The sequence below is a fragment of the Podarcis filfolensis genome (assembly GCF_964270895.1).
Source record: "Podarcis filfolensis genome assembly, chromosome: 7".
Classification (NCBI taxonomy): domain Eukaryota; kingdom Metazoa; phylum Chordata; class Lepidosauria; order Squamata; family Lacertidae; genus Podarcis; species Podarcis filfolensis.
This window is the reverse complement of record NC_139603.1, coordinates 67,734,955-67,757,492: the sequence shown is the minus strand read 5'-3', so window position 1 is coordinate 67,757,492 and position 22,538 is coordinate 67,734,955. Positions and strand designations below refer to the sequence as shown.

At 39.7% G+C, this 22,538-nt stretch overlaps 1 protein-coding gene across 1 annotated transcript in view; it reads left to right on the top strand.

Moving 5' to 3' along the window:
- STK3 (serine/threonine kinase 3) overlaps window positions 1-21,548 on the top strand; it is a 111,458-nt gene extending 89,910 nt beyond the window's left edge. Inside the window, exon 11 of the mRNA XM_083622728.1 lies at window positions 16,749-21,548. Within this exon, the coding sequence (XP_083478854.1) occupies window positions 16,749-16,907 (159 nt within the window). The 3' untranslated portion in view covers window positions 16,908-21,548. The remainder of the gene's footprint in view (window positions 1-16,748) is intronic.
- Window positions 21,549-22,538: the final 990 nt, after the last annotated feature.

The window sequence follows — 22,538 nt, the reverse complement described above, 5'->3', positions numbered from 1 at the left end:
GCAAGCAAGTTTAAGGATCATAAGAAATAATTTTCTGTTATAGAATCATTTTGTAGCACCATTTATTCAGAGAAGTTTCCTGTTTTGCTACAGTTGTGTCAAATAACAACCAGCTGGTGATCTTTGCCATTAATAATCTTGATTGGCTGAATGAAGCGCTCTAGCTGCATTTGTCAATTTGGTAGGCCTCACATGGAAGGAAGTTTGTGAAGTCTGAGATGGAAAGTGAAGGTGAAACACAAGGAGAAACTTATGATTTCATAGGGTGAGTCTCATTTCACACAAACAACAATCAGCATGGAGGCTGCTTTGCATTAATTCCACATGGCAGTTTTGCCACACCTCAGTCTGTAATACATATATTTCTCCATACATATTGCACAACTATCTAGAGGAAACCTTTGCAGCAGGGCGCTGGCTCCTAGGGTCCAAGCCCTTTTGGCGCCTCCTATATTTTTGGGATAGGGGCTGGGCTCCCCATGCCCCAAAAGCATGGAGCCAAAGAGCAAAGCAGAGTGTGGCGTGCTTCCAGGGCCCGGCTCCTTCTCCTCCTCCTGCCATGGAGGGGAAGGAGGGTTGAAGCAGCCTCCTGTCAGTGATGGTGCCAAGAGGAGGTGGAGGAGGAGCTGCCGGCCATTTAGCTGCACAGCCGCCATGCTCAGTTCTGACCCCAGCTCCTCCCAATGTCCCGAACATGTTGTCTCTCCCCCCTCCCATCATCTTCGCAAGCTGGCACCTCGGCTCAACAGCAATAGTATGGCAACATGAATACAAATGGTTAGCCACGTGGAGCAGCTGTCCTACGCGGTTTGTGATGGAATTAGCCTATGAAAGAGAGCTAAGAAAGACTCAGAAACAACATGTCACATATGAATTAAGCCAGATGATTATAAAAAAGATGATGAATGCGTAATGTGGAACTTAGGAAGCTGCCTTATGACTAATTGTCCATCTAGCCTATTAGCAGCTTGTAGGAGCTCTGAAGGGTATTGGGCCAAAGTCTTTCCTATCAGTTGCTGTTTATCTTTTAAAGTGGAGATGCCAGCAGTTAATCTTGGGACTTTCTGTATGTCAATCATGTCCTGTATCATTGAGCTACATTGCCGCCCCAGTGTTGAGGCCTGCATTATAGTCTTCAGAGAGTTTGAGAGTTTGCTCTAACAAAAGAACTCAGAGAAAGATTATTAGGGTGTATCTTACTTGTTTTGCATACAGATAAATTGATTTCTAATACAATTAGGCTGCTTTTTGGCCGACGAGGTCAAAAGGCCTGTGTCAGATCTATGAAGGCAATGTCCAGTGTCCAAGCATTTCTGCTCTTGGCATTCCATGGAAGTTGTTCCAGCCATGGCAGTCACCTTTTTTCTTGTAGAGGGTCACAATGCTGGAACTGCACACACCTCCGTGGCCTCCACTTGTTAGGTCTGGGCGATATCAGTTTTTCAACATCACAGTGCACTCTGCACCTGGTGAAACTGCCCCAGCTCTCACCTCAGGAACTGAGGCAGTTTCACCTACGTGCTCATGGGCTGGGACAACGCAGCTTGTTCGCGCAGCTCAGTTGGGGATTGGGAAGGTTCCCCCTCCCCAGCTGATACAGCCCCAGTGCTCCCCCTGCTCACGGGCAGAGCATCGGGGCTCCTTTAACTGCTCTCTGTGGGGAGTACCAACACGTTCCCCTCAGCTTAGCAGTTTCACAGAGCCCCCACTCCACCACTGGCTCATGGGAGCCAGAACCAATCTGTGGGCTCCTTTAACCGCTTGGCTGAGGTAAGGGCAGCTTTACACTCCTCAGTATAGCAGTTTAAAGATGCAGAGGGAGGAACAAGCTGTATCGGCGCCTCGCTGATACAGCTTGTTTCTCCCTCTGCATCATATGAGGGCAGAGTGCGATGGCACATAGAAAACATACCAGCCGTCAGATCTCAGTATTTACCTTATTAGAAGGTTCTACGTATATTGCAAGTAAAATTCTGCATTCAAATAAATGTGGGATCTCTCTCTCTCTCTTTGAATGTTACTTTCTATACACAATACGCGGAGGTGTGAAAGAACTATACAACCTTGACACTCATCCCAGCTCTTACTTTGGGGAGAAACTATGTTGGTTCACGTTCAACGGTAATTTGTACATATGATCATTGTCATTTGAAATACACAGCAGTAGGATATGCGCAAGTCAGCAGGGACTTCTGAATCTCTGAGCCAGGCGTAAGCAGATTACTTGATGTCTTAACTAAATGTACAGGCACAGCCTCAGAAAAGCAGATGAACAAATTAAGTTGGAGGAGAAATGGATTCCAAAGAACAGCTCTCTTATGAGTTTATAGGAAACAAGATTTACCAAGATGGACTGTGAACTAGGCTGAGTAAGCCGTTTTTGTTTACAGTGGCATTCAACAGGGGAAGATAGTATTCTGCCAAAGGCCCTGTTCTCACAGCATTCTTTCTTTGTGTTTTTCAATTTATGCATTTTATATTTGATTTGTTTTCTTTCCTCATCTCCAATGACACCAGTTCATGACTGTTCTGCTGCCATCACCCATACTGGGGATGACTGGTGAGGAAGGAATTTGCTCGTTTCTGGGTTTGTGTAGACCTGGCCTTGTTGTTATAGGAGTCATGTACATTGGAGCTTCTCCTCCTTCATACCATCCAACTTCTGACTACTTGGATTGTGCCAATATTCTACCCTTGGGACATCTAGATTAAACAAGGTCTAGAACTGAAGGAAAAGAATGTGTTTGGAAGCTGTTCCTTGGTGTAGTTTTCTATGTGCTCCCTTTGTCGATATCCCCCAGCACAGACAGAAACAGACACATAAACAACACTCTTGGTTTAATATATGCAGTTGTTGTAAGGTCTGTAATTCACGATGTATTTCTACACAACCTTTTGATGCAGAACTGAAGAGCCTCCTGGTTCAACCTGTTCTGTTCCTGTCATTTTAACTGTTGTGTCAAGCTCCTTTTGCTGCTTTATTGCCATAGACAGATAGCTGCCTTTTTGTTTCTATAGCAACTGTAAATAGGCTAAATCACTCCTCAGGTTCTAATATCATTTTCAGACTGGTGAATGATGCTCAGTTTGCCTCACACACTGTGGAGTTGAATAATTAAAACTGAAAACCAGAGGAGTGGGTGCGTACTTGCCCTTTTCCCAAGGACGTACATCTCAGAAGATGCCTCCGTTTCCCCCAGACAGCTGTTTGAAGTTTCCCAAGTGGTAGACACAGTTTGGTTACTTGATGCAATGGTGCTTGAACATGAGCCGTATTTTGCCTGAGGAAGGGTTTGATCCTGTGACATACCCAAGATCTAGATAGCCTGAGTTTGTGATGAAGATGGATATGGTGGTCCCTCTGGATGAAAAGGTGAAGAGGGTTTGCTTTTTGTTTTGGAGCTTTGAGGTTCTTTATGGCTGTTTTAGGAAGGTGAAAGATGAGTCATCCTTAATCAGGTGCTTGAAAGCTAAAAATAGAGGCAAAGGTAATTCTTAGTGTAGAAGCAGAGCTTCTTTCCTTTTCTTTTCCTTTTGTTTGTCAGTTCTGAAAGCTTTGGACCTATTTCTCCAAAAGGTAGACATGAGCTGTTTTCTGCACGTTTCATGCCCTGGGGCGGGGGCATGAAACTGTTAAGTCAGGAAGGTATGAGTTTTGCCAGATTAAAATTTTAAAAGAGAAAATTACTTGAAGAGGAGAATTGGGTTTTCCCCCCAGTGTTGCTCATCTGTAGTATAGTATTGAAAATGTTGAACAGGGGAGATCCAAGTTTAAGTCACTGCTGTGACATGATCCTTGTTCCCAGCTTTTCCCTACAATACCTACTTAAGAACATTATCATACCATGCTAGAGTTGAAAGGGAACAATGGAAGTGATCTAGTCCAATCCTCTGCTCAGTCCAGAAATCTTGGAACTGCAGCATCTCATACAGATGACCCCCCCCCCAGCCTTTGCTTAAATACCTCCAACTAAGGCATTTGCTAGCAGAGTCATCACTGCAGGCCATATGAATGCCTAATAACAAGTCAGACTATTGGGCAATGGCCAACTATAAATGGCTTCTCAAGGTCTCAGAGAAACCTTTCCTAGCCTGCTACCTGAGAGCCTTTTGACTTGATATGCCTGAGATGGAACCACAAACTGTCCCCTTGTCATCCACTGAGCTGTGTCCACATTAAGTTCATCATCAGGCTAGGGATGGACAGGTCAGTCTACTTCCTGTCTATGTCAATTTCACATTCATAAGCCCTATCCATCCCATTTCCATATTAATCTATTCAAAATTCCTATTTAAATGTTATTTTAATACAAAATACTTATTTAGATATTTATTTCATCTCAGTATATGCATTTGTAAACACATTTTACCCTAAAATATGCATTTTGGTACTTTTTTGAGCTAAGCATTATATTCTAAAATTCAGAGAACTGTGAAATCCAAAAGATTATTATGTTTTGAGCCATGTATGAGTGTGGGAGGCGTGAATTAGATTGCTTAAAAGTGTCAACCAAATCAAATTATTTTTCATCCCTAGCTGCAAGTAATCTGTATATGTTGATGATTCCCCCCCATCACTTACTGTATGGTGGCTTTGGTGGCTTCTTAGGGAGAAATGCATTCTGTCCCTGTGTTGGGAGACCCCAATTGCTTGCTTTTGTGCAAGATCCAAAAGTGTCAGGAGAGGAATATTTATTCTTCTTCTTCCTTTAAAACATCCACAATCATTTTGAAAGAATAGCGTACACACACACACACACAGAGAGAGAGAGAGAGAGAGAGAGAGAGAGAGAGAGAGAGAGAATGAAATGACAGGGGTGCATATGAGAGGGGTGTTGCAGTCAGTTATCTAGGTAGGGCATAAACCTACCTCCTGTTCAGTTTTATATACTTGCAGTAAACCTTTATAACTTTATCAGTATATCAATTCATGAGCAATAATGCTACAGGAAAATGAAGATATTTATGTTCTCTTCATTTTTATATTCTTACGATTCATGCTTTTATGTAGAAAAACAAAAACTGGCTTTGCCTGTATTACATTTGTTTCAGCTGAGTATTATTCCTGCCCCATCCTTCCAAGTAACTAATGTATCTACAGAATTTAATCTAAAGGAGCTAATCAAACAAAGTGATGTTATTTTGTACTTCATTGAATAAGTTGTCAGATAGAATATGCCGCGTTCAAAGAATTAATTCTAAATAAAGCATCACAATTACCAGCTGATGAGAGCTTGTGAATGGATTGCTCATTTGGGTTTTAGTCAGAGACAAATATAACAGATAATAATGGTATTATAATTCTGGATTTGGAACCCTTCCCCCACAACCCTATATGTAAATGGCTATCCCAACATATATTATATTTTAATGAAAGAATTGTGCTAAAATGTTAAATACTATTGTTTTCATTTAGCAACAGTTGCAAGCAGTGCATTCTTACCTTGTCCCATGGAAATTATTGTATAAACTGGTTGAGGGGTTATTTTATAACAACAGTTTTAATTCTTAATTCAAAACCATAGTTTAGCATTTTCTTCACCTTACGCACCCTCTGTTCTTGTTGTCCATTAAAATACCAAATAAGCAATCAAATGTGCAGTGTGCAACAAGATTAATAGGTGCCATTCCGCTAACCATAGGCACAATTAAGATTTGTAACATACCAGTGTGTGATGAGAATTGTAACATAGCACAGAAATGGGAAGGGAAGAAGCATACCAGGTGCAGGACTGGGGGCATTTTGCCATCCTGAAGTCATTTGGAAATCAGCATCAAGTGAGTCATTTATAAGTAGGCACCCATGAAAATTAGTGAGGGCAAAGAAAGATTGGGCTCCTTAGGCAGTCAGAGGATGAACTTGGGCTGTACACAATGATTGCATATCTGGATTTGAATTTCCGCTCTACCCATAAGTTTTTTTTTTCTGAAGGAAAATGGGTTTATTTATTATTCTTTCAGCCTCTGAGCTCTCTGGGTAGTGAACAAAATAGAGAATAAGACTATAATCTAAAAACATATAATCAAGTCAATAAAAATGCAACAAGATACGATAGAAACAGAAGTCACCAGAAGCCATAGACCTTGTCCCACTGAATGCTTGTAGCTATGTTGTCTTCCCTAGCATAGCTTAGCTTTGTAGTTGACTAGCTTGTTCCCTGTTCTGCTTATGGAGTCCATACACTTGTCACCATCACTATTACTCCTGTCCTCTCCATGTCTTGTTGGCCTGCTCACCATCCCCTCTCATCTCATCCCCTGCCTTTCTTTCATCCTTCCTACTCCTTCCATTTAACTGTCTTTGCTGCTGTACTCAACCCTCCATCTCATCTGTTCATTTCCCTCTATCCTTCTCCCTCATCTTTTGTGCTTAAAAAGATCCAGGAGTCGTAGACTGACTTGTGTAGGCATCTGGAATATTTATTACAGAAGAACATATTCTAAGGGACTACCAGTGGCTTTCTGTATAAAATGCAGTTAACAAACAATATGTAGATAACATTGCCTAAATTAAGTTTTGTTTTCCTAGACCCTTCTGAAATTGGCAGATTTTAAACTGTGCTGATTTTTCCTACTTCCTTATAAGTCAAGATTTGTCATAGTAACTAAGATACATTTGTATATTCAAATAGTTTTCAGAAGAACTTGAGAGAGATCTCCAGCAAGCATTCCTAGTTAGGATGAGGTAGATTTACTGTAACAATTTTTGTTAACCATTTTTGGAGATGAGCATTTTGTGCTTTAAAATCAAACTTCTGTTGTTCACAGCTAAAGGACTGATGTAACCTAATGCTCATCTATGGTTGTTGGTTCACTTATTCCACATTCAGAATAGGCAGCCCTAATTGCATAATTTCTACATAGACCATGCAAATACAACATACGTCTTAATAGAGGACCATCACCATGGGTTTTTGAAGATGTTCGTAATGACAATGAAGTGAAAATACAGGGTGCTGTTCAACTTAAGTTTTACTCAGAGTAGAGTCATTGAAATTAATGAGCATTAATAATTTAGGTCAATTAATTTTAGTGGATCTTCGCCGAGTAAAATTTAGTTGAATACCACCCATGCAATACTACGTGCCTCTCATACTGGTTGTTTCAGAATTTTTAAGGCAGTTTAAATGGCATCCCTTTTAATGGCCTAGTTCATACATAACACTAGACCGTAATTTAGTGTTGTGTAGAAGTCTTGGACTGATGCATTCCAGCCCTCTCCTATCTTCTCTGCTGGTGTAGTCACAAGGAGGAGATTGTAATCATCCACTTCCATTTTTAACTAATTGCCATTTGTCATGTCTTAACGTTCAGCTGTGGCTAATATTAATTACGTGGTTGGTGTTTTTAAAAAAGGCAAGGATTGAAGTTGGTTTGTTTCAGTAAACCATAGTTAATGCTAATCACAGATTGTTCAGGCATAACAATTGACTATCTAAGTTAATGTTTTATTGATGTTTTTTATGATTTTATTGTCTAAATTATGTCAGTAAAGACTGAATGTATGGCTATGTTAAGTTGAAAAAAGAAGCAAATGCTTCTATTTTCAAAAGTCTTTAAGTAGCATTTCAGTTGTAGGACTGTCTTGGCATTTAATTTCTGTTGTGATTTTTTTTAAAAAAAGTTTCTCGGGCAAGCGGTATCTCTGCCCGTTTTGTTTCTCTGGCTCTGCCCACCACATGGCACGTGGCTCTTGGAAGGTCGCCCAGGAGGGAATGATACTCTTGGGCTGCAAAAGGTGACCCATCCCTGCCCTAAAGCTTTCTTTTGAAGAAAGCCTTATTAGACATTTTTGAACATATCTGAGACAAAATTATTTGCTTTCAGCTCGACTTCAGGTGTTGGCAGCTGAATGCTGAGGTATCAACTGGGCTGGAATTTCAGACAAACTTTAACAGGATTAAGAAATGCAACATAGAACAGGAATTTTAGCCACCTATTTCAGAATACTCTGTTCCGTAAGCATTACTATTTCTCTGTTGATCTGTAATATTATTGACACCCCTCCATTTTATGTTTGAGAAACTTAACAAATCTTGAATTTCTACTTGGAGAAATAACAGTATAGTAGTAAACTATAATTTTGAAAATTATACAGTGACAACTTTATGCTGAGCCAAGCTGCAAGCTAACTTGATGATCTATTGAAATACAGTCTCCATAATGCAAGGCTTGCTTACTTAGTTATTTCTAACTATTAATCTCCTAAGTGTGTGCTAACTGAGCTGTGAATCTGGAAGTCACTGGTTTGAATCTCTCTTTATTAAGTGACCTTAGGCAAGTCTCTCTTCTTTTTGCTATAGATTTGGAGTGAAAGCTTAGCCTTAATTTATATTTCAGTATAATCCAGTTGAATATCTTACACTACTCAGTATATTTATTGAACGCGGGAAGGATTTAGAAAGAGCAATGTCTATTATAATGTGATTTTGGGATCGGTGGCCTTTGTAATAAGGACATCACAGAGACTCCTGTTGATTTAGCTTGCAGATTAATATGCTCAATTTGCTAATGAAAATATTTTTATTGCAGCAACTTGCTCTACTAATTCATCTTGGGTTTTGTCTTTGAAGTCTAATGCCTTTGCTTTCCATCCCTTTTTCTCACCAATTTACTGCACTCCTCCAGAATTCACATGGTTTTCCTGCCATAGTTGCAGCTTCATTCCTGGTTGCAGTTAAAGCCATTTTACATATTAGAATGCATGGAAGATGTGCCCTATGCATGGCCCAAAAAGTAATGTGCAGGGTTTGCAATACTAGATCTGTAACCAACACTTGAGGCTGGATGGAGTTCCTGATAGCAGATTAGGAACCATGCACAATATACGGTACTGAGGAAAGTAACAGATCAGTGTAAATCTTACAGTGGTACCTCGGGTTAAGAACTTAATTCGTTCCGGAGGTCCGTTCTTAACCTGAAACTGTTCTTAAGATGAGGTACCACTTTAGCTAATGGGGCCTCCTGCTGCCGCCGGAGCCCGATTTCTGTTCTTATCCTGAAGCGAAGTTCTTAACCCGAGGTACTTTTTCTGGGTTAGCGGAGTCTGTAACCTGAAGTGCCTGTAACCCGAGGTACCACTGTATATATGAGGATTAACTAAATTTATCCCTTGCCCCTACTGTGCACCGTTGACAGAGGTCAGCCTTCCATCAGTTCCTAACAGGAAATAGTTGTTAATCAATGCAGATAGACAGCCTTAAACATCTTTCAGGTGAATAGGTCCACTTGGACAGATCCTGGCAGAATTATGTGGGCGGCTTCTTTGTGGGGTGCCTGTGTTTCTGGGTTGCAGCTGCAGTTAATGCTAGTACTGTGCTTCCCTATTGTCAGTAAATCTTTAGATCATACTGCTTTTTAAAAGATCTAATAGCGCCTTGCTTTTATTTACATCATTATCCCTGTCACCTCCGCCACAGTTAGCTGTTATCGTGTGAACTCTTGTAGAAATGTCCTTGGCTGGATGAGACTAATGGCATTATAAGTAAGCAGGTTCTGGCTGTAGGCTTTTGACCTCAGATCAAGAAATAAACTGCTTGACCTTTAACTTGCTTTTTCTTGTTTCAAGCACAGTTTTTAATAAAATGAGCTCCTTGATGGACTAAACTCCATAAAATAAAACCATATTCTTCTTACAAGCAGCAAAGGAATGAACTAGAATGGAGATTTGGAAAGAAAGAAAAGGCTGCCTGTTACTTGAATCTATTAACAACTCAAAACAATCTGAGGCATGCACTAGTTAAATCTTAGAAAGTGCTACAGGCAACCCACCATTGCAATTGCCATAGAAAATTATTGTTAGTCGTTATGTTGATAGTTCACATTGTTGGAATTACTAGCAGATGGGAAAATAGATGACTCAGAAATACAGTATTAGCTATCCATATTTTTTAAATCAAAGGCCTCTAATAAAGCCCGTAGCATCTGTGAGATTCATTTAAACAGTTGCTAGGAAGAAATTGTGTTTGAAGCAAACAAAACACTGTCTATATAATTTGTTTCTTAGTGAATGTCTGTTTTGTTTAAAAATTTAAACACCAGTTATTTTGGAAATGTTAACTGATGCCTTCCATGTCTTCCATTTAATAACAGTATCTAATCTAAAATCAGAACATCGATTATTTGTGAATGTTGCTGAAATGGACTGGAGCTTCTGTGCATTCCTGCCATTGTTGTTTTAAACAATAAGCGAGCAACATTTAAAAAACTATTTGGAGATTCATAAGCATCTTGAAATTCCTCAGTGACAATTGGTGTATTGATTGCCAGTGTGATCCTATGCATGGTTACTCAGAGATCAATCCCACTGGATTCACCGAGGCTTACTTCCAAGTAAGTGTGTTTCAAGACTGCAAACAAAGAGGTTCAAACAATTTCTGTGCTCTGCCTCCCAGTATCTTTATGCTGGTGGGACTGAATAAATCAAATCAAAAAGTAGGATTGACAAGAATTAACCAGTATTTGTGTTGCTGGAGATGGCAGTTGCTTTGCTTTGATTCATAGCTGTCTAACTCAAAATTGATCCGATTTCTTACTTGATAACTAGCCACATCTAATCAAAAGGTTTTATATCATAGAGAATGCCTTACTTCCTTTGAAGTAAAAGTATGACCTACTCAGATTTTAAGAAGAAATTTATCAAAAGTTTTGTAATAAAGACGGAGTGCAAAAGACCTCAGTACTTGTTTGCATGCTGGGAAGGGTGAATACCCAACCTTCTGCCTAACTGACCAGAAAGAAATGTCACCCTAGAGTTAAAGAACTTTCTTTAACAAGACATTCATAAGTGGGTTCAAAATATATAGATATATAGATATATATGGACATTTTATTTCCTGATCTGATCCAAAAATAGGAGTTGCACCAATTTTTCTTCAGTACATTTTACTAATCTCTGGAAGAGTGAACTGCCTCTTCAACTCACTATTTATTTATTTATTTATTTATTTTTGCTTTCTTTCCCTGGAAATTTGCTGTAACATGGATGAATAGAGGCAAATAGTATACAACTCCAATCAGAGTCTACTTAATTTATCACTGACTAGATATTACAGCCCCCCCTTTTTCCTATGAGACCATGCTAACCACCTTGTATATAAAACTTTAAAACCTAATCCTAGCTGAATTCTGGATGACTTCAGCTTTGTTTGACTAAAGTTATGATGGTAAGTAGAAAACTATTCTGATTTGCTGAGATGGTATACAACTGTCACATTTTCTAACTACCTAGACAAATGTCCTAAACTTGAATAATTTGTTCAAGTTTTTGAATGTTTTTTCAGACATGGCAGCTTTGGCAACCATTATGTGCTGAACAAGGGAACTGTGGGTTCCAATCCCCGTTCAGCCATGAAACTCACTTAGTGTCTTGGCCTTAACGTACCTTTCAGGATAGTTTTGAGGATGAGGTAAAGGTAAAGGGACCCCTGACTGTTAGGTCCAGTCGCGGACGACTCTGGGGTTGTGGCGCTCATCTCGCTTTACTGGCCGAGGGAGCGGGTCATGTGGCCAGCATGATTAAGCCGCTTCTGGCGAACCAGAGCAGCACATGGAAACACCGTTTACCTTCCCGCCAGAGCAGTACCTATTTATCTACTTGCACTTTGACGTGCTTTCGAACTGCTAGGTTGGCAGGAGCTGGGACCGAGCAACGGGAGCTCATCCCGTCGCGGGGATTCGAACCGCTGTCCTCCTGATTGGCAAGCCCTAGGCTCTGTGGTTTAGACCACAGCGCCACCCGCTGTGGATGAAATGAAGGCCTAATGGGATGTTACGCTAGCCATGACTGCTACCAAACTCCACATCTACCTAGTAATGTTTATTAATATAAAATCATGACAAAAACATCATTACGTTTCAGCATTTCCCTGCCATCTTCCCAGTTCATTGGCTGTTGCTTGCAGATGGCAGATAAATTAAGAATGTGTTGATGTTACTTCACATGCTTTCTCTGCTAGAGGCTACCAGGGAGATGCTAGTTGGTATCACCTTCCTAATAGTGTTTTGCAGAAGAAACAAGTTGGCTCTTGAAGGCAGGGCAAATTAGATCATTTAGATAATGAAGAGATTTCTGCTTTTAAGCAAAGGTTATTACTGTTAAGTATATTGTAATTTTAATATCATTCAACTCTTCCATTGGGGTTCCAGACGTGGAAATTTCTTTAAATAGTTTGCATATAAGATGCAATATTTAATTCATAACTTCATTTGTTTCATCTAAGTAATTAATTGACTACCATCTCATTGTGCTGGAAGGGGCAACATATAGAAGGCAGGATTGTTGCAAGATGCAAAATAGATTGTGAAAATGGGGATTACAGTGCTATTCTTAAATACAATATTCAGCCAAGCTGTCAACTGTGGATAATTCTGTTTATTTTAAATTTTAGAATCCTGTGCTCGTTATCACAAGAAAAAAATGCATTACCGGGTTTGGGTAATTTTTTCATGAGCAGTATCTTGTGAAATTTTCAAACCATGTCAGGATGAGTTGGGGTATATTGCTCTACTTGGAATCTAACATTTTTTAAATGTCATTTTTAACAATCTGCTCTTGGCTATGGAGCTTCATGTTTAATTTCATAAATCCATTGCTGCTGTTAACAAAACAGTCTATCTGTGTGCATCACATTGTGCCACTTTTGACTCAAATGTTGGCTTCCCTTGTATTTTGGTTCTGCCCACCTCCCTGGCACTTGAATACTATAAGCATTGCTTTGGAGGGTTTTTTGAAAACACATATTGCTGATTCCAAATAGGAAAATGACTCATTTCCACAATTCTGTCTCTTCCCAGCTAGCATTTACTTTCAAAACGTGCGGCATTAATATTATGAACTACGCTAGTTAGCTTCCAGAAACAAATAACAAATGAATGTTTATGTAATTTCCTGTCTGCAGATAAGACCAAAAAAAGTTCTGATGGGAGGTACACAAAAGTCTTGCAGGCCTATGTGCAAGATTTACATGTCTTCTTACAGAATAGTACTGAACATTGCTCTGTGCTGTGTTTGCTATTTTCTTCACATTGGCCAGTAGTTTACATTGCCCAACCACTGGATTATTGGATTGTGGACTTTCCGTCCTGAAAAATATTGAAAGGGAAAATGGTTTCATAGCTGGGATAGGTAGCACCAAGTGCTGTTGTCTGATTTAGGAAAGATACATGGGTCTGTGTGAGTTGTTGTGGTTAGTTGGGTTTTTAAAAAAACTATAAAAATGTCATTTAAATAACTTTTCTATTTCCCGCGGCCTTCACAGGAAGAGAATGCTTCTACACTCTCTTCTTGTAGCAGAAGTTGATTGCCCTAGGAGATTCTCAACAGCAATTTCATTGTTTCAATTGATATTTTACAAAAACAAAGGACTTTTTGGCATTCCAGAATTGTTTTCTAGTGTAACAACATAATTAAAGTATGATATGTGTTTTCAATTTTGTAGACAAAGGATATTTTTGGACTACAGAGTAGCTTCACCAGGAAATTGTTTTTATCTGATGAAGCAATGGCGTATTTGATGCCAGAGAGTTTTGTTCAGCAGGAAACAGAGTTTCTGTTTAATCCTTCCTAAGTAATCATGACGAAAATAATCAAATCAATAGCTTTAGCCTACCCTTCCCAAGCTGAACCGAGGGTTTTATGGGTTTTTATTTGTAGCTTTTACTTAATTAATAGCAAACGGAAAGTGGAAGCGAATGAGCTATGAGCTTGAATGTTTTAATAAATGTTTGTACATTTTCTGCATGAGAGCCTTTAGTAAAGTCGATTTGTTCGTGCATTCTGCTCAATCCTTCATTCATGGAAGGTTGTAGTTTCTGAGAGTGCCTGTTAACAATAACATTGTTTCAGGTGTACACACACATGTACACACACACACATGTGCACATCAAGCCAAAAAACATTCTATTGAGGCAAAGCACATATTTTGACTGGCCCTTTGAAATGAGGTATGCACAAATCATGGTTGACAGCATGAACATTAGCTATTTTTTATTTCTATCTACCTAATGTGGGTGGGTGGTTCTCATGTCCAGGAATTAGGAAGATGGCCTATCCTGGGTGGTGTTTTACTTCCCCTGAAGGAACAGGTTATACATAGCTTGGGGGTTCTTAAAAGGAAACACAACTGTCCTTGGTGGTGAGGAATGCCTATGCTCTCTTCCTGCAATGCCCTCTATGTTGGGCAACCCTTGAAGAATATCTAGAAGTTGCAGCTTATGCCGAATGCCGCTTATTAACTATTAAGTAAAGCAGCTAAATGGGGTTGTATAACACTGATCCTTAAAACACTGCACTGGCTCCCAGTCTGTGATCGGTATTCATGGTGTAGGTATTAGTACCCAAAGCCCTTCATGGCTCAGGATCCAAGAACTTGAACGATCCCCTTCCCAGCCTGTGCTTTACGATTGACTGGGGAGGTCCCACATGTGCTCCTACCAACAGGAGTGGCCCGTGATGTGACTAAAGACAGGACCTTCTCAGAGGTCAAAAACAGCACTGGAATCCCTGGGGAAGGGTGATCATTCTACGTGCTGCTAAGTTTCAGATGTCAACTGAAAACATTTTTGAATTTTGAATTTCGGGACATGAGTTTTGTCCTGGGTCTTAACTAGCATTATTATCAAACTTCTGTATAATGTTATTATTTTAGCTGTTCTGTTTTAAAATATTTTAATCATTGTGTACTACAGTTCTTGTCATGTTGCTACTCCTCCTCTCTTGACATGTCCCTGACACGGCTCGTTTTGGCTCTTTTCATTGTAGTAGGCATAGACTATTGAATCTCTGGAAATGCGCCAGGAGTGCCTGCCAGTGGCAAATTTCTGAGATCTACTGGGTAGGATACTTGTACCCAATCCTAAAGCACTCTCGTGTACATTGCTGTACTACAGGACCACGTGGTATTTTGCTTGCCCAACACTCATGGTTCTTGCGAATCTGTATGCTGCAGATGACAATAGAAGTAAAGGTTGAAGATAATATTTATATCCTCAACAGAAAGAGGTCCGACTTTGACGATGGAAAAATACACTGAATTCAGTATTGATTCACAACCAGGTCAATTCAGATATCATGCTTTTATTCATTTGCTTCTTTCTTAGGCCCATGTGTTCAAAATGTCAGGGAATTTACTGCAAAATCAAACTTTTGTTGTTTCCCCCCATAGAAGGGTATGATTTTGTCTTGATTCTTTTAGATGGTTTGTTTCCCGTAAAATAGGCAAAATTTTACCACCAGTGAAACCTGATTGGTATGCCTGCACACACAGCAGCAGCTTTGATGGATGATGTAATAAATATGAACCCCAGGGTTCATTTCCCGTTTTGAAACTGTACTATTTCCTGCGAGTACAGGTGGAAGATCCCCCACTTAAAGCACCCCCCCACTTGCTGGCAAGAATCCAGCTTCATCGTTCACTGCAGCTAGCCGACATGCAAATGAGCCATTTTCTTTCTAAATAGCCCTCATTATTATTAATGTTTGGATAGCTCCTGAGAAATTAATCAAGCACTCCTTTTGCAAAAATGCTAATGTACTGCTGCCCTGAGAGTAAGGAAGTTGATTTTAACAGTCTCCTTTTTCTGAATCCAGACCATTGTTTTTAGGCAGTGTTGATCATCCAAGGCAACTTGCCTTGAGTAGGTGCAACAGTGACCCAGTGAAGGATCTGAATTTTTGTCAGAAGGCCCATATGAGCATGTTGAAAATAGCTTGCTGTTTCTGTATAGCAGTGAGTAGACCATTCACTGCTAGTAAAGATAATAGGAAACAAATTAGGAGTAAGGCAAGAGTAAATAGTTGCTTTCCGCGTCACAATAAAGTTAGAAGTGCCTGCCTCCTAACATACGGAGCTGCCTTAGGGCCAAACTAGGCATGACAAGCTCCCAAATTTTTAGATAGCATGTGAAACTAACCCAGAAGCTGAACTGTTGTTTGTACACTATCAACAAACCGCAGTATGAAACCATGGTTTGTTGTTGGTTAACAAACCTTGGTTTGTTCCAACTGAGATTTAGGGTAAACTCAAAACCCTTACTTAACCATGCTTTGTTTGAGCACCCCATCCCATATACCAGGGATCTCCAACCAATCGACTGCGATCGACAGGTCGATCCCCGGGTGATATTGGTTGATCGCGGTCAACCGCTGCTCATTTCCAGCCCTGCCCCCTTGCTGTGTCGTTCATTCGTGCAGGATCACAAAAATTGCTGCCCTGCTCTTTTTTTGGTGAGCATTATTCGGTGTTCCCGTTATCAAATTAGGACTGCAAATTCGGCACCCCCCAAACGGTAAATAACTTTGATGTGCCCCCTTAAAAAAAGCTCACAACTTTGACCTGCCCCCCCCCCCCACTGCCATTTTCCCCTCCCTGGGAGTAGATCGCAGTCTCTTGGGAGTTGGATATCCCTGCCATATACTCATGAAACTACAAAGGCTCGAGGTGAGAGAAACTGCAAACCAAACCAAATGGCAAAAAGCCATGGTTTGTTTGATCTACTGTAGGACAACTTGTGGTTAACTCATGGTTTGTTAACCATTAAACTATATGAAGACTGGAGCTAAAAACAAGCTAAGATACAGGGGAACCTCATATGCTCATATGTTGTCAAGTTTTAGGTTATTTGTTATGCATTTTGCTGCATTGTGCACAGCTATTGCCCAGTCTTACCCTTATTTTATTTATTGCTCAGTCTTACTCTTATTTTAAATAAGCTTTATGACTTTTGTTTTTGTTTTCCTATCTGGATAGCTGAAAAACCTGAGTTTGGAAGAGCTGCAGATGAGGTTAAAAGCTTTGGATCCAATGATGGAACGAGAAATTGAAGAACTTCGTCAAAGATACACAGCCAAGAGGCAGCCGATTCTGGATGCTATGGATGCAAAAAAACGAAGGCAACAGAACTTCTGATCTTCCTACATTGCAAGATAATGCAGCAAAGCGAAGTGGACACTGGTGAAAACTGTACATAACTACAAGTCTTGAAAATTTGCGACTTTGAGCTCCACAACAACTTAAGCTGAAGTCCTTAAAGAAGGCACATTGTATGTTTGGCAGCCTGAATGAAAACCCTGTCCTATTTTTATGTTTTAATACAATAGAAATTTCACATTCCACTTCCTGATATTTTACTTGGCTATGTTGCAGTAATGATGTGTGTTGTACAATAAGGAGTAGTGCCTAGTTCCTGGTAAGACCTAAAACTATTTCCTAATTGCACAATAATGCAGGGCCTTAAGTTGCAATATATTTTCCTCCATTTAAAAGCATATTTATTGTGTACACGTAGGTGATCTTATTTATTTTTATGCTTGATGCTTCTTAGCTACAAATAGTGATTGCAGATACTAATAGTGGAAGCCGTGATAGAGTAAGTAAAATGTATGTGTGCGGCCAAACTCTAAACAAAAGTTACGACGATATATTAAGATCAGGCTCAGGTTTCGAGTGTTAGCTCTACTTGGCTTGTAAGTGCACACTTGGGATTCATGGTTTTGTTTTTGCTTCTTCTTTTCTTTGAGCTTGAAGTTCATGCATTTTAAGCACTGTGGAGATTTTGGGGGGTTAGTGATAACACTGGCAGTGCTAGAGAAATGCTCACGTAGGGACATAGGGCACAATCCACTAAAAGGTTTTCCTGTGCAATTTTTTGTGTGTGTGTGAATGGGGGTTATGCACTCTTAAACAACTTCCATTCATCACCCAAAGATTAGAATAGGAAACGTCCCTAGCAGGTTTCCCCCTAAGCTTGCCACTTTCGCTTTTTGTTGAAAAGGATCCTACAAAATAAGGGACAAGTGCCTATGTAGTTTTCTCTCTCTCTCTGCCTCTCCCCCCCCCCCCCCCCGCATTATGCAGGAAAAATTCAGGTCACTCATTCTTGTTTCACATTTTTGCCTGCCTTTGCTTTTCATTTATAAACTATTTTAATACCCTACTTGGTTCCACAGCTAAAAAAAAAATACTGTTACACTAAATGGACCATTTTGAATTCTTGCTTATTTTTTCAATACCCTCACCCATTTTTTCCTCCTTGTATTGGAAATATTTTTATTATAAACATACGTTAAGAAACACTAATTGAAAAGCCAAAGAAAATTATTCTGGTCCATAGCTACAAGCATGCACAGGTGGCTTCCCCCCGCCCCCCTTAGTATTTCTCCTTTTGGGCAGCTTTTCACAACAAATGCCAAAGCCATTTAAAAAAACAAACTGCTGAGTTTTAAAATGAATTTTGCATTTTGCTGTTCAAGCAAAGGAAATAGCTGTGGGAAAACTCCCAGGCAAGTATGTGTCTTACAGCGCAATCCTATCCATGTCTACTCAGAAGTAAGTCCCATTGAGTTCAGTGGGTCTTATTCCCATGTAAGTGGTCATAGGGTTGTGGCCTTAATTACCTTGCTGCATTGTGAGCAATAAATAGGAATCCTAATTTAATAATCCCCCTAAGGAGACAGAGCATATCAGTACTTTTTAAATATCCTAACTGCATATTTGCAGTTGTATTTTCTTATAGGAAATACATTTTCTGTAGGGAAGTACCACTGTGAGAAAAATGCAGAATCCTAAGAGACAGGTAGCCTTGCATAACAGTGTGCGTGTGGCAATAAAAAGCACAGCAAAATTCCCGTAACTGTTAGGCAATCTGGCTTTTGCAAAGTAACAGGTTTGCTACCAGCACAGGTACTGCAGCCCTGTTGTCTGGGGTTTTCTTGGAACAGTGCAACCTGAACGGGTTTTGCTTAGTGCAAGTAGAGCCCTAGTCCAACATCCTGTTTCTCTCAGTGGCCAATTAGATGCCCATTAGACACCCACAAGCAGGACGCAAGGTCAGCTGCAACCTTCTCTGCCTCTGATCCCGGAGACAGCATCTAGCCATTGACAGCCTTACCCTCCCATCAGTTTGTCAAAGCTCCTTTTAAAGCCATCTAAGGTGGTAGCATCACCACATCTTGTAGCTGATGAATTCCATAGTTTAACCATGGGCTGTGTGAAGAAGCACTTCTCATGTAACCCACAAGTGTGAGGTCCCATGGCAGCTAGAGTTTTCCCTGTGGCAGCAGGAGCTTTTCTTAGCCAGCCAGGAAACCAGGCTGTTTGCCTCTTAATAAGTTGCTATTACTTTTTCAGTCCTTGATTTGTGCTTATATACGGTAGGGGAGAAGTATCCTATTGCAATCAGTATAGTAAGCTCCTTCTGTACAACTGTGCAATCCATTTCATAAGTCATTGTATAATTACTTTCACATTGACTACAGGTTTATTTCATCTTGACTTTCCCCCCTGACTAACAATTAATGTAGCTGTGGCGTTTCTATACCTCCCGGAACATGTGCTATTATTGACAATGACTTGTACACAGTGCTGGTAAAGATTTTATTAGTGACCACTATGTAGATATTATTCTGCAAATATTTCTGGGCTTTACACCAGATACTCCATTTGTGCCGTGCGTTGCAGACAGGCAAACCATACAGCACACATTCCGAAAAACCTTTAAGCAGTCAAAAGAAATGATCAGCAGAGAGAGAGACCATATCTTTAAGTTTCAGCTGAGTATGATCTTAGCACATGCTCTGTGTACCTGTCCTTAAAATAATATAATATAATTTATATTTTCCTGAAATGCTCTTGCAAACCCTGAATTGCTTTTGTGAAGGAAGAGGGAAAGTTGTGGTTGCAAACCTTGATTGGAATAAATACCTTGATTGGAATTGTGTGCTCCTGGTATGCCACTATTTTTCATCACATCAGAGTCGTTGTGATGTTCTGTGAAAGTATAGTTGGTCATTTAGTTGTAAATCAGATTTCTAAAACCTTTTGTTAAATAAAATACAGATTTGTTGTTAATTATAGGTAATTACGGTGTGACTTCCGGAACCGTTCTTTTTATATGCTTTATAATAATCTACAGTACAGAAGAATCATGCACACTGCTTCATTGGCAGTATGATCATCCTCCACTATAGTAGCTAGCATGTGTTTGCAACATCCTGTATGAGATGAACAGTGCAGAGCTGCACAGATATATTTACAGTAAAGAATAATTCCTTGATGCAGCTCCTAGCTAATGCATGGCCGTACAAAAGCTAGGAGGCTGTGGGCATTGGGAATGGAATGCATGGGTCCAATTGTGCTTCTGCCCTGAGAAAGGCTTTTCCATACTGAAATAGCAGCACTATTTATTGCTTCTGCTTTAGTTCAGTGAGAACCCCTACCACTAACAGCAAGTCACTTGTCCTCCACTGGGTTTACTAAAAAGGTGAGTGCCTCTGTTACTCGGCTTCATTATATCAAGGGGTGTCAAGAGAGGCCCCCATCAGTTTTTCAGAGCAGCACCAAAGTCTTAAAGTTTTTAATGAATTTATAAGTCACACCTTTTTCAATTAAGCAAAGTGAATTACTAAAAAGATCACTGTGGGCATCAGCCTTTTCTTCCTCTGGTGTGCCTTATACATAATTGACTTTGACCAATCAGATATTCTCTGACTTCCTCGCTTGATGTTGCTTTGATTACTGTTGCACATTGTAACCCGGAAAGACAGTATTAAAGAACCAGTGAGCAGGTCAATACACATGCAAAGAATCTGGAAAATCTATGTTCACATACTGGCCCATTTTGAATGTACAAAGATCTGCATAATAAACAAACATACTCCTGCCTTTTATTGCCCCTTTTTTCCTCGCTTTTCAGCATTCCTTGATTAATCCAGGAAGTTAACCATAGTTTCTTGCTCTGTCCGGTTTGAGAACATATGATTTCCAGGCTTGGAACAAGCCAGTATGTTAAATCAACTACAAACTGTGGTTTCAGATCATGACTTGTTCCAAACCAGTTAACTATAGATTCTCAGTTTGAAAATAATGGGACTAAGTTTCATGGAAGACTTCTCAGGTTAATCATGGTGTACCAAAGAAGGAATGGGAGATATGAAGATGGAATATGCAAGCATAGGGCTTGTGTATATATCACAGTTTATGAAGCGAGGATATATATGTCCACACTCAACCACTCAGTTTCACAATAGCCTTTTCCTCCAGAAAGATGGAACTGAATTGAATCAGTTTTATTTTATTTTGTTAAACTAAACTACAGTTAATACACCTTTAAATCAGACTGCAAAGTGGCACACAAAACATGCCATTGGAATTGTATATGTACAGAAATGAATATAGCAACTTTGAAAAGTTGTTTATTGGATCAAACAACAAGCTATGTGCTACAAACTGAATATGGGGTTAGAATTTATATGCAATTGGCCTTTTATTAGTTCATATTTATTAATATTTACTGAATCATATACTATTAATGTCCTTAACTTTTATTTCCACTGAAGACATACATATTTGGTAAAGTATTTATTTTACTATAACTTGCAATAAATCTAGTAGAGTTGATTATTATTAACCTTAGTGAAATTTTAACCCAGCTTGGTTTATGGTTTGTTTCCTGTCTTGTATATAAAAGTTTTAAAGTACAGTTGCCCCAAACTCTGGAAAAAAACAATTGTTTGTTACCAAACATTTTGAATAAAAGTTATTTTCCATCTATGCCTCAATTTGTCATACTATTCATTCTAGCTTTGCTAGGTTGCATTTCTAAACTCACTTACTAGATCATGTCCTACTGAACTTGGAGGGGTTTACTTTTTAGTAACTATGCTTAAGATTGTGGCTACAGTCTTCAGCAGTCTTCCACTCAAGCATATGTGTGTGTGTGTCTTAGAATTAACACACAGGCTTGCCCATATTGTCTCTGTTTTCTTTATTTGCTTGACTGTTAAGTCTTGAATTAAAGTTTTCTCTAATAGACATCAGTGGAAGGCCTGTTTAGCTGCTATTCTGAAAATCAGATTAAGAACTCTCTTCCAGATTAATCAGAGTATGGCTTATTTTTTAGTAGCCTCGTGGTTGTACTGCCTGACTCCAGAAATTGCTCTTATGGTGTCCATTTATCCCATACCAAGTACTGGACAGATCAGCCTGGAGGTAGATGTCCATCTGAGGCTTCCAGAAATTCTCCTTTGGCCATTTAGTATGCTGTGATACTTCTTGGGCACACTTCACAACATTTTTGAAGAATGTCTTTGCCTTCTAATGTTTCTTACAAGCAGTGTGGTTGTGTAGGAAAGATACATGAACTGAAAGACCCCTTCACACAATAAAAAGTTGCAAGAGGGAAATTACACAGTGAACGGGCACAATAAATGCATGTTCAAGGGGAAGAGCATAGCTTAGAGGTAGAGTGCATACTCCACATGCAAAAATTTGCTGGTTCAGTCACCATAGTCTCCAGGCAGGGCTGTTTCTTGCCAGAATCCCTGAAAAACTGCTACCAGTCAGTATACCCAGGAGTAGCTTTTGAGTACTCTCTAGATGTTGTTGTACTCCCAGCTCTCATCTGCTGCAGCCAATGATCAGGAATAATGGTGGTTGTCTTCTTCTTCTTTGGTGATTACACGTAGCCGAGTAAGATTGTCTTCCATGAAAACAGTCTTATAAGTGAGTCTGTAAGTGACTGTGGAGGCCAATTCTGGATCC